This window comes from Gadus chalcogrammus, chromosome 7 (genome assembly GCF_026213295.1).
Source record: "Gadus chalcogrammus isolate NIFS_2021 chromosome 7, NIFS_Gcha_1.0, whole genome shotgun sequence".
Lineage (NCBI taxonomy): Eukaryota > Metazoa > Chordata > Actinopteri > Gadiformes > Gadidae > Gadus > Gadus chalcogrammus.
The window spans coordinates 12,850,457-12,863,855 of NC_079418.1; the positions used below are offsets into that span (position 1 = coordinate 12,850,457).

The 13,399-nt window shown below is 43.9% G+C and overlaps 2 protein-coding genes across 2 annotated transcripts in view; one reads left to right on the plus strand and one right to left on the minus strand.

Moving 5' to 3' along the window:
* The first annotated feature begins 2,162 nt into the window (after positions 1 to 2,162).
* On the plus strand, positions 2,163 to 3,596 carry pou4f3 (POU class 4 homeobox 3). The gene is given in 2 exon segments (XM_056594332.1): positions 2,163 to 2,291; positions 2,658 to 3,596. Coding segments are annotated over 2 exon segments (1,068 nt in total).
* Positions 3,597 to 11,848: 8,252 nt separating this feature from the next.
* The window catches only part of rad50 (RAD50 homolog, double strand break repair protein), a 32,666-nt gene continuing 31,115 nt past the window's right edge, over positions 11,849 to 13,399 (minus strand). Inside the window, exon 28 of the mRNA XM_056594308.1 lies at positions 11,849 to 12,570. Coding sequence (XP_056450283.1) covers positions 12,384 to 12,570 — 187 coding nt within the window. The 3' untranslated portion in view covers positions 11,849 to 12,383. The remainder of the gene's footprint in view (positions 12,571 to 13,399) is intronic.

The window sequence follows — 13,399 nt, forward strand, 5'->3', positions numbered from 1 at the left end:
AAGGTGTGGATCGGCTTATCGAGGACCATAATACAGAGTCGTGTAGAGGAAAGAGAGTGCGTGCTGTCACACTTGGCCACTAACAAATCCATAAAACATGTCAAAGGCATTCTGCGGAATGGGAAATCCTGACAAGCCTGTAAACATCTCACCATGGAGAATAAAATATGAATGAATCTCGTTATACGCCTAGGGTCTACTTTGATTAAGAAGTAAAGTGAGGCAAGGAATGAAATAAAATAAGAGTAGCCCATACCTGTGTTCTTGACTGATGGAGGGAAACATATAGATGCATGAAAAGCTCACAAGTCAAACCATAGTGTTTGCAGTCGTCAAAAGTGATTTGAAATAGGCCTAACCAATGCATATCCAGGTATGACTTTACAGGTATACTGCAAGAAGGAATGCTTTCCTTCTGCAAGAAGGAATGCTTTCCCATTCCTTCTGCAAGAAGGAATGGGTCAACATTTTATCCGATGTCAGGATTTAACCAGGGTTCATCTACCCAACCTGCACGCAGGTTTACACGGAGAGAGGAGATCTTTGGCTGGTTTAATCTGTATAATGAATAAGGACATGCCAACGTGGTAATGGATGCCTGCCACCACGTCTGTAAATTATTCACAGTCTGGGGAACCGGAGAGGGGGCCGTGAGGATCAGGTGGATCTGCTGTGTCATCGGCCCCCCTCATGTTCCCCTACGGCCGCCCCTGGCTCCTCTTACCGGGCAGCGGAGGTGCTGGAGTATATATAACGAGAGAGAGAGAGAGAGAGAGAGAGAGAGAGAGAGAGAGAGAGAGAGAGAGAGAGAGAGAGAGAGAGAGAGAGAGAGAGAGAGAGAGAGAGAGAGAGAGAGAGAGAGAGAGAGAGAGAGAGAGAGAGAGAGAGAGAGAGAGAGAGAGAGAGAGAGAGAGAGAGAGAGAGAGAGAGAGAGAGAGAGAGAGAGAGAGAGAGAGAGAGAGAGAGAGAGAGAGAGAGAGAGAGAGAGAGAGAGAGAGACCTAAGAGGTGAGAGGGCGGGGCCACTATGCTGCCCCGGGTCAAACGGAGAGGAAAAGGAGGAACTCATAGAGAATGAATGATGGGCTGAAAATTTTGATGTTGAATGGTTTCTATAGCTGAAAGTATAAAGAAGGAGTAGACCAACAAAGGGGCGGGAGAATAATAGCAAAGATTTAAATATCTAGGGTGGGAATGCTTACACATATATATATATATATATATATATATATATATATATATATATATATATATATGGTTATATATATATAATAGTATATATATACTATATATATATATATATATATATATATATATATATAGATGATACATTACTAATGATATATTTTATATATAAACCTATAGTATATATATTTTTAAGCGAGTTTAAGTTTAAGGCCTATGTTATTTATTTATTATTTGAACGAGGTTAGGGTTAGGAGAGCCGCTGTCCGAGGTTCTGAATATCTGTTGCAATATCTGTATAACCTTGAATGGGCCTAACCCTAAATAACCTGCTGCATCCATTCAATTATCAATCTAGTAGGCTATTGCCTGTATTCCTTATCACTCGTATTCAAAAGCTTTTAGGCATGTAGGCCATAGTTGTTTGGCATAAATAACTCTGCATAAAATCTATATGCTTCATCCTGCTCACATCTATTACAGACATTTAAAATGATACAATTAACTGAATCAATACATCTTTGGGCTAGGCTGCTATACTCGAGCTGGGATCAGTCCACGCCTGCGCATCAAAGTCCAGACGTGGGACTTGTAAAGTGAGCAGGCTAAGGGCAGGTTGGGTTAAGAGAGAGAGAGAGAGAGAGAGAGAGAGAGAGAGAGAGAGAGAGAGAGAGAGAGAGAGAGAGAGAGAGAGAGAGAGAGAGAGAGAGAGAGAGAGAGAGAGAGAGAGAGAGAGAGAGAGAGAGAGAGAGAGAGAGAGAGAGAGAGAGAGAGAGAGAGAGAGAGAGAGAGAGAGAGAGAGAGAGAGAGAGAGAGAGAGAGAGAGAGAGAGCGCGCGGAGGCGCAAGGCGCTGCCAATGTTAATCGCTCAGTGTAGTGAAGAGAGAGGAGAGAAGGTAGCGCCAGAGACGCTCCCGCCGGCCATTCTCCGGGTTTCATGTCAGGGCCACAGCGTTGCAGGCGAGGTGCGCGAGGAGGATGATGACCATGAACGGCAAGCAGCATTTCTCCATGCACGCGGCCCTGCACGAGCCCAAATATTCCGGCCTGCACGCGGGCTCGGAGGGCATGCGCAGAGTGTGTCTGTCTGCCCCACAGGTACGTTAAGTTCGGGAGAGAATTAGAATTTTTTTCGTTGAGGGAGGAAGATATATTGGCAAAATGTGTGTAAAGTAGGTTTGACTGGACTTTGTTCTCCCCTGTTCACTACCCTCCCTATATTCTCTGTGCCCCCCTCCTCCCCACATCCCAGTCTCTCCCCCCACCCTCCCCAGTCCTCATCCTCCCCCCTCCCCTTCCTCCTCTCCTCCACATGTCTATTCAAGCATTGCTCCTGCTTTCAAATTAATTTTTATGACCCGTGCGCTTTGAGGAGGGTTCTCCTCCTCGGCGCCTTTGGAAAAAAAGTGTTTTTTTAAATCCTGCAGAATTCCCCACTGACTCCAACACGCGCGCTCTCTCTTCCCGCTCCAGGGCAATCTATTCGGCGGCTTTGATGAGAGCCTGCTGGCACGCGCAGAGGCGCTGGCGGCTGCTGACGGCATCGTCCCGCACGGCAAGAGCCACCCGTTCAAAGCAGACGTGACTTACCATACGATGAGCAGTGTCCCGTGCACCTCCTCCTCCGCCACCACCGTGCCCGTGTCCCACAGCATCTCCTCCCACCACCACCACCACCACCTCCTCGGACCTCAGAGCCTGGAGGCCGCAGACCTGCTGGACCACCTCTCCTCCAGCCTGTCCGTCACGGGGATGGGAGCCCCCCAGGAGGTGCCGTCGGCCCACCACCACCACCACCACCAGCAGCACCAGCAACACCACCACCACCACCTTCAGACCATGGGCCAGTTGCACCAGGCGATGGCCAGCATGCACCCACACGCGCTCTCCGTGCACGGCAACGGCGGCGGCATGGCGTGCAGCGTCAACGACGTGGAGTCGGACCCGCGCGAGCTGGAGGCGTTCGCGGAGCGGTTCAAACAGAGACGGATCAAACTCGGGGTGACGCAGGCGGACGTGGGGTCTGCGCTCGCCAACCTGAAGATCCCCGGCGTGGGCTCCCTGAGCCAGAGCACGATCTGCAGGTTCGAGTCCCTCACGCTGTCCCATAACAACATGATAGCACTGAAGCCCGTGCTGCAGGCCTGGCTCGAGGAGGCCGAGGCGGCGTACCGGGAGAAGAACAGCAAACCGGACCTTTTCAACGGGAGCGAGAGGAAACGGAAGCGCACGTCGATCGCCGCGCCCGAGAAGCGCTCGCTGGAGGCGTACTTCGCCATCCAGCCTCGGCCCTCGAGCGAGAAGATCGCCGCGATCGCGGAGAAGCTGGAGCTGAAGAAGAACGTGGTGCGCGTGTGGTTCTGCAACCAGCGGCAGAAGCAGAAGAGGATGAAATACTCTGCGGTGCACTGAGGTGATGGACCAAGTCATGAATAAATACGTTTTGATCGAGTGATCGTTAGAAAAAACCACCACAGGGATTTACAATCCGTCTGGGATTATTATCACAGACTTCGTATTTATTCCGATTTCTATTGGGGTCGATTCCGATTCGTTTACCCTTTTCATCTTTCCTACAACAGGTGCACAGGTGCGATTGTACGTCGTTGTTGGAGAGGTTATATCGTGCTGAAGGAGATTGATGTTTTATTCACACCCTCCTTTTCACTCACCGTTTATCAGGGAACCTGTCTTTCTCGACAGTCTTGGACTGCACTATTTGTCAATATTTGTGTGCTCATCACTTTTCACACATTCGTTTAATCCGATGTGATTTTTTTAAGTTATGTTATACGTGGGGGGAAAACCGTACAATGTGAACTATAGTTTGTTGAACGTGATGGACACGGGCATGAGGTTTGGACTCATCCACGTTGCAGACAACCCACAACGAATCTAGCCTAGGCCTTGTGCACACAACGCAGTAGATATCAACACAATGTCTGTCACAATGTTTTAATCAATGTTAATGTTGGTCAATGCTGCACATCCATGGGGTCCTGTTAAAGGCTGCTGCTAATGATGTTGTGTATTTTTGATGTGACATGTTTTGGAGTATTACAGGTGAATATAGCTATAGCCCACATGGACGTATTGTAGCACTCACACTCTGGAGTATTTTTCTCTCACTCTTGGCTTTCACTTTATAAATTGTGTGTTTTACCTTAATAAATGATTGACTATTTTTTAAGATTTCTGTCAGCCAGACACGTGCTTATTTCCAGTCTAAGTGCACACTTTAGTAACTGATATTTGTTACGTTTGCTTGTATTTAATAGGACCTACAAAATATACATTTAACCAATAAATGTTTTAATTCTCACACTTTTCATACTTACACACACTATCCGGGCAAATTGTTTAGGCCTATTCATGGTCCAAATATTGCATTGTCTCAAATTGGGATGTAAATAATGGCATATAGTCGAAACTATTAATATTGGTCTCATAAAGCGAAACGATTAGAGTTATTACAATAAACATAGTCCTTTCATTTGTAGGCCTATTATCGATCATCGCTCTTATCTTCTTTTTTATACGGAAAACCGGCCTGCAATAGGCCTTTTTGCCGGCTTTTATCTTTTTAGTTACAAACCAATCCTTAGAAAAAAAAAAAAAAAAGTTTACCACGATAGGCCTTATCCAACAACAACTTTTAAGGTTGGCTATAATCATTTTAGTTGAAATGTTTTAAATGTAACAGTTTAAGACTACAATATACATATAGCGTGAGAATTAAGCCATAGGCCTATAATGTAGGCTATTATTTATTTATCACGTAATGAGGTCTTTGTCTCGTTTACATTTTTGGGTTATTCCAAAAATTCCAAAAATGCAGTTCATTTTGGCCCAAATAGTTATTCTATAAGATCTCAAAACAGAAACATTAATGATCTGTCCCCGTTTAAATATAACAGAACAAGTATTTTTTTTAATTATGAAGCGAGCATAAGAGGGGTAGAATGAACTAAAATCCTCTTTGTGTTGGACCACATTTATCCCACGAGAATGGGCCTTGCGGCGTTTTCACCCGTCCTTATTTATTCTGTATTTTTTTTAATTTTATATCGCCATGGGATCAACAGTTTACAATCGCAACATCAATTGCAATAATTAATATTCTCTTTGATGTCGAGCCCTGATAGGCTATTGCTTAATTAGCCTTAATTAGGGACGTTGTAACACAACAGCAAAGATGCAAACGATGCTATTCATTAATGTAGTTTTCCCACATTTATATAGGCTTAGGTCTGATATTTTATTTCCTGGGCTAAGCGTGAAGGAGGTGTGGCAGGGAGAAATAAAATCTTTTAATTGAAGTGCTCTCTATTTTATTTGATGTTGCCATGGGATCAACAGTTTATATTTGTTGTATCATATAAACCCCATCCATAAAAAGTAACTATAGGCTAAAAAGCTCGTAAATATTTTGCCACAACCTGCGCTCCGCAGTGTGAATTATTGATTGTTATAATATCACAATTGATATCATAACTCATTTGCTATGCGGTAAGTCGAGCTGAATGCCAGCTCACTCTCAGGCATGTGGCGAGTGGGTGGCACCTCAATTATTCATCAGCAGATGAAAGGTATATTCTCATGCAATAGGTGAGGCCAGCGGCCCCACCGGGCATTAGAAACACCATTAGACCATCTAATTCCATCAATGTATTTAACACGTAGGCCTACTATATAACCATGCCGCTAACGAGTAATAGGCCACATTTAACCGAACAATGAGAATAAGAAGAGTCCTTGAATCACCTGCTGGTCGAGAGGGGGAATGGCAAAGTCTTACGTGGGTCTGCTTGAGATGTACTCACGCAGAGAACCTTTCTTGACAGAATGGGGATGGAAGTTGTGTCTCATTGCTGAGGAGAACACGTGTGTGTGTGTGTGTGTGTGTGTGTGTGTGTGTGTGTGTGTGTGTGTGTGTGTGTGTGTGTGTGTGTGTGTGTGTGTGTGTGTGTGTGTGTGTGTGTGTGTGTGTGTGAGGGGTGGGGTCGGGGGGGGGCGTAATCGGGCCAATGGTAGAGCCAAGACAGCCCACATTTAATAATTAATCAAATGCCAGCAGCAACAAATGAGAATGCGACCGGGGTGCAGGAAGACAGCTACCTCAGTGCGATACGTTCCATCGCCTTCTATTAGCATCACACGCCAAGCCAACTCAGGACACATACTTCTCCACAGTGAAGTCAAGCCTATAGCTTAGCATTTAGCACGGGACGCACGCAGACTACACACAGTAGAGTAAGGGAAGACAGGACGGCCATTTGTGAAGGCGCCACACCACGTGTTGTTGGTCCTGACCTGTCCAATAAGAACTGTCCCAGTAAGACCTGTCCCAATAAGACCCTATCCCCATAAGACCTGTCCCATTAAGACCTGTCCCATTAAGACATGTCCCAATAAGACCTGACTCCATAAGACCTAACCCAATAAGGCCTGTCCCAATAAGTCTGCTCTTCACGGCAGCAGATGAGTCATGTGACGGACAATTTCCGGAATCATCTTACCTTCCCGGCTGACCCATTTGATACATCGGCTGTGTATGCTTAAAACTCTGGGATTTGGTTTATAATTTAGAACCGAAAAAATAATACGATAGCCTGAATGTATGTGGAAGATCCAACAGGACAGTTGGCTAAGGGGAAACTAACAAAAGTGTTTGCCTTTTCATGTACATTTTCTACAAGGCTTCATCTGTTAAATGATGACATTGGGTGATAAGCATACTGTACACCTATTGTCTTTTTGACCTATTCCCTTCCAATAGACACTTTTCTCTCTAAGAGGGCCATCTGGGGACAAACAAAAGTTTCCTCATAACACTCATTATGCGTCTGCTTCTTTGATGCACCTGGGCACGGCTAGTAGACTAAACTAGCGAAGATGAGTCTATTGCCCATGCTCCATATCAGTCGTAGTCATGAGGACACCGGGCTTTGTCTTAGGATGACACCTCTGTGGAAAGGGTCTATCGCCTATTCCTTGAGCGAGGAACCTTAAAACCCAAAAGAATATAGCTATCCTCATTACTTTATATCAGGGATGGGTTATGGACATTTGCTTTAGTGGTGGTGGTGCGGGCCTAAAGAAAAGTATTATACACCGCATTCATTATTCAGGCGCTCTCCATTATCAGAGTGCTCAGAGATATATGGCGAACCCAGCCAGAAATAACTGGCAGTGGCGTGATTTCCTCCCTACTACTAAGCACTTAGTCGGGCAGGAGCAGGCTTTCACACAGACCTGGATTAAAGTTCATTGTCGTCCTGCAGTCTGCTGAACATAATAATCCTCTCTAGGAAAATGCAGTTGTGGTGTAAGCAGAAGATGGAGTCTGGTGGGAGGAAGTACAGAACAAAAAAGATAGAACCGAAGGAGGAAACAAAGAGAGAGAACGTAAACAATGTTAAGGAAAAGGGGCACAGAAACAGGACGGATGATAAATGAAGTGAATTATGTTTAGGGAGAAATGGACAAAGGTAAGAGGCAAGAGGAAGAGGCTTTAATGAGGGGGGTGAAAAGAAGAAATGTTTGAAACAGGGATTTGATTGGAAAAAGATAAAATGTATTAAATAAACTGGTATTCAGTACTTCTTTTTGACATAACCTTTTGCCCTTTTCTTTCCACCAAGGAAAACCGGCGAGGGTTGACACTAAGTTTCTGTGACAACAGAGGGGTGGGGGGGGGGGGTTGGGTGGGGGGGACGAACATGAGTAAGGCGTGGGCAGGCATAGATCTGTTTAAAAAAAACTCCACGCTGCCGAAGTGTTGCTGTGTTGCGACACACCCCCGTGCACCGAACGGGGTCAACGTGATGACATCACATCCCATATATGATGTCATCGTACGTATGATTAGAACGTTTCAACCGTTAACCGTTATGATTATGGGCTTGTGCTCTCTTCTTCTAACACGGCTCAGGCACACACACACACACACACACACACACACACACACACACGCACACACACACACACACACACACACACACACACACACTCTTTGATGAGCCAGGGCACGGGACAGGCTCCTCGAGAAAGTCTCCAAGTGGAGCACCCCCTACCACACACACACACACACACACACACACACACACACACACACACACACACCCCACGGGCCAAGTGCCCGAGGACTGCCCCGGGGCCCGTAGACCAGGAACACAGTCACCAGGCAGAGGCAGCAGGCAACCCTTTTCTCTGCAGCAGGGATCAAGAGAAGAGCTTTCAGCAAAACACTTCATCTACCGACTATGACATCAATTCATCGGCACATCTTAACCAATGAAAAGCTTGGCTACAAAACTGCTTATTGGGCCTCGGTGAGGTGACACAAGCTGCTCAAGGACTCCTGTTCAGGACGCTTAATACCTTACATTATTGGGTATATATATTAGGGAGTTTCAAGCAAAAAGGCGGAGGAGTGTGTGAGGTGGGAGCAGAGCAGGGGACAAAAGGTTCCACTGCCTGGGGGCGTTCAGGCTCGTTAGCATAACGCCAGCATCGGCTTTTGGGAAGACAATTATTGGTTAGTAAGCAAGGAATATTAAGCAGAAATCTTCCAAAGACCCGCAATAAAAATGTTTAATTTGATGTATTATCAAGCGCAGATCATTGACCCTAACTTATTAAAATTAAAAAAGGTATTGCAATCTGTGGAATAAATGATGGCTGATTGTTGAATAATGTGGTCCAATTTTTGGAATTATACATAGAGAACATTGTTCAATTACTAAAACAATACACAGTTTCATTATGGTTTCTGCAGGGATTCTACTCCCATTACAATCATAAGCATAATCATTCAACCTCACTGGGTCTACCTTGAATAAATGATAGAATACTAAAACATAAATCATTTAAATATTTTCTCATGAATAGTCATGAAGATACACAGCTATAGGTTGGAAGCCGGACTAGAATTTTGAACTCAAAGGAAGCATGTCAATATGAATAAAGGAACAAGGATAATTTCCCATTCAATAAATCAATAAACCAGACAAACTGGTGTAATATGTACTAAAATAGTCTTTCTCCTTCGATTAGTAATCTATTAGCCATCTCTAGAAAAAGGCTACACTGAAAGTTAACACCTAAAAACTTGATATTTGAGGAACATTTGGTGAGTCAAAAAAGGAAAATAAAATTCAGCATTTATTTTATTCGCTGTATATTTTTATGATTTAATTTGTGAGGCATAGAATATTTTAAGGAGCAAGTGCACGATACCAAGAAGGATTCACACATCAGCACAGCAGAAACCCTATACATTTTCATATAAATACATCTTCATATACATTCTCAGTCGCAGAGTCGCAACAGTTTGCATCTTGACCCATGAAAAAACCGCCATTCTCTATCTCTCGTTTCTGAAAAAGTATAATTTGAAGCAGTATGCCTATTTGATGAAGTGTAATCAGCTAAATAAATGTTATGAAATGGTAACTTTCTGCTCTGGAGAGACCTGCATAGCTTAATGGAACAAGTATTTGTCAAACACATCTTTGTTTTCTTAATCTTTATTTCTGTGTCATTAAATATTAAAAAAAAGAATCGTTTGAGTACACATATTAAAAAACAAGTTTTTCATTAATAAAACATTTCAATAAAATACTTAAATATATGGGAAACAATATAAATATATAGATAATACTGATAAAATGAAACAAGTATTTTAACTATACTTGTTTGCTACAATTATCGGATTTTGGCAGCAGAACATTGCTGTGTGGCAGTATAGTAACTCTTTGAAAACCAGCTAACCCCGCCCACTCTTGGAAGCAGTTAACAAGATTGCATCGACATGACCCTGCGGAACACACATCCGAGTGTAAACGACCCTGAACAATCTAAGAAGACTCACATTAGAAGGAAAAAAAATCGACATGGAGGTTTCTACATCCATATCGATATATGTCTACGTGCCATTTCTGAAACATCTAATTACGGTGGACCATTTGTTGACTGATCATCTCCACCCTGATACAATCAATAAAATCTCTAAAGAGGTCCTGGAGTTCATTGGTGACAGTATCGTTGGTCATCTGCAGCGCAGCATTGGTGCATTTCTGAAAAAAATATTGAGTAAATATTCATGTTCATCAACTACTAACAACTAATGATAACTGTTACCGTAGATGTTATGCTAAAATTAAGATTTGTAATAATTCCAACTCAATTTCATTATTTTAAATTTAATTTCAAGACTCAACATAAAATTCCAATTGATATTGGATATTGAGATAACATATCCTTTTATTTTACTTTTCCACCATTCTTGGCAAAGAAAAAGGTAACTGACTTTGTGAAATGGTGGCTCAGTAGATTTTTCTAAAGAGGCAATCGACAATGACGATAGTATGCATTGTGTTCTTACCTTATGGGTGTGATTATTGTATTGGACCAGGCTACGGCAGAGTTTCTGGATTTGAGCATTTTCAGGAAACTGGAGCAAGACCTTTTGTACTTGGCAGAATGATTTTGCCTGTGAATAAAAAAAAGGCTTTGGTAAGTCATGGCCACATTCATGGACTTTTGTAAAAATTGGGTGTTGGGTTGTTGGGTGTTTGGCTGTAGCTCTCTAATTCTTTACTACTACTGTACATTGCATTGATCACTAATGCCCAACATAATGAACATAGAAATCTTGCTGTAACAATATCTATAGTAACACAAAAGTAAGTAAAACACTAATCGAGGACCAGTCCCTAGTGTGTGAACATCACACATTGTTATTTATTCTCCGTTTTCTCTGTCGGTCTTTCTAAAGGGGACATAAAAGAAGACATTTCTTTAAGGTTCTGTTGTACTCACATCACACTTTTCCATTATCGGCACTGAGGCGTTCCGCAGGTTCTAAAACAGGAAACACCAAAGAAAGACCATGAATGCCTGAACATACATCAATGTGCAGTGCCCAAAAACCAGAGAGCCTAAACACAGTGGAAGAATAATGAGTCTAGGTAGGAGGCTAACCAAGTGGTCCTGGGTTCCAAACCCCAGTGTTCAGTCTGACCTGCAGCGTCACTGGGCCAGGTGACTAACCCCCTACTTGCTCATTCACCATGATTACATCGAATGAATCGTCAAGACCCTCTGGATGGAAGCATCAATGAGCTCAAAGATAAACAGCACTGGCAAATGATCAAAAACGATCCACTCTTACCTCAGGGACTGTAGCATTGGAGCTCATGGCCAATTTATAGATCTCCTTCAGCTCGGTGACGTTGCGGGGAAACGCCTTGGCAGATCCTGGACACGCCAGCTGCAGCAGGACGAGCACCGAAACAATCAAAAGCACCTTCATTGTAGTGAACTCTTCAATCAGCAGACGCCTTGTGGATGGTTAGAGGTGCCGGAGCGAGGCTCTGTGGATGATCAGAGGTGTGCTGGGAGGCTGTGGTTATGACCTGCAGACCTGGGACCCAGGCTTTATACGCAACAGGGCCCACGCCTTACTCATGTTGGGCTTTTCTTACGAAAAAAAATATATAGAGATGAGGTTTGATTAGCTTCTTCGAGTCAAATTCTTTGAACAGCAGATTAAAACCCTTAGATAAGCATCAAGAGCCGTATTTATCTAACCAAATGAAACCCGCTCACAGCATCCTTAATACTCAGAATGAGAAAAGAGATAGCGGATGGAATGCTTTGTAAAGTAGTTTATCGATTTTACCACAGTGGGAACAGCATGGGACATGACAACTGTGAGTTACAAAACCCCCATTAAACATCAAAGCCTTCTGGTTGACAGACAAGTGTGAAGTCTCAGTCGAAAAGCCGCTCCGCAGAAAATATCGATTTTGACAGTGACACTCTGACGATATATATATATATATATATTATTACTGTTAACATTAGAACATGCAAGTCCCAGAAAATGAACCCTTTAACGAAGGGCTCAGTATGGTCTCTTAATGACAGCCACAACCTCTTTTAGAACCGGTTTTAAACATCAGATGCAGGGATTCAATAAGAACAATTGAAACATTCCAGGACTTGAGAGCAGCTCTATGGACCGCGTCTTCTTTACAAACTCATCCAGTGGTTATCATTTCAGACTTTTATTAACCATCACAAAAAACAGCCTCCACGCATGGCAGGGTGGAGGTGGCAGGAGAGGGGAGGGGATGCTACACTCGGGGGTTCTCAGAGCTCTGGTACTCGACCCACGCACGAGGGACGGTTTCAGTGGAGGTGGGAGGAGAGGGAGGTGATGCTACACTTGATGATCTCAGAGTTCTGCTCCTGGTTCTTGCGGATGCGGTAGAAGTGCTCCACGTAGCTGGAGCGGCCCAGCAGCTCCACAAAGTCCTCGTCGTGGGTGATGATCAGCAGCTGGAAGTTGCGCTGGCGGGAGCGGCTCTTGATGATCCTGCGTGACCAGAGGGGACATGTGAATCACTTCACATTTTAAACAAAATAAGAACTGCCGGGGGAGTTGCCTGCTTTTAATACTTCTCGGTCACACGACATTTACGATTAAAGTTGAGGATTTTGCTGACGCTTTTTTCCCGAAGCGACTCACCGACTCACCGCTTCATTCACCCCTTCACACACTGACCCCCGCAGGGCGACAGCCGGCTCGTCATGAGCAGTCAGGGTGAGGCGTCGGGAGACACTTCGACACGGCAGCTAGGAGGAGCCGGGGAACGAACTAGCAACCTTTCAGTTTACAGTTCACACGCTCTACCTCCTGATTTAGCTCAGTGTGCAAGCGCACAAACGTCGGTCCCTTGCTCGACCAATCAGCAAAGGGTCAAGGCGTTCCTGTGCAGAGGGGCGATGCGTAGCTCCCCTCTTGGAGGACTGCCGGTCTACACATGGGTCGGCGGTCCACTGAACGGGCGTGCACAGGCATCTGCGCAGTGGCTTTATGGAGTTGTGCGGATCAAGGCCAATGGGTTATTTAATTTGGGCTTGAAACGCGAACAACTACATCACACTTCTATTTGACTTGTATCAGCTACTTTCGGGGTCTGATACGACTCGTGTCACTGAAAGCTCTTCTTGATACACAGATTATTACTGATTACATTTGAATAAATGATACTTTGTTAATATAGTTGAATTTACACAATCAATCCCAATTATCAATTTACAGAGATTTTAATATAGGATGAAATGGTTATTCGATCACAAAGTTACTAAGCTGAAAAGATATTTAAAAAATGTAGCATATTTGATAGAATATAATTTATTTC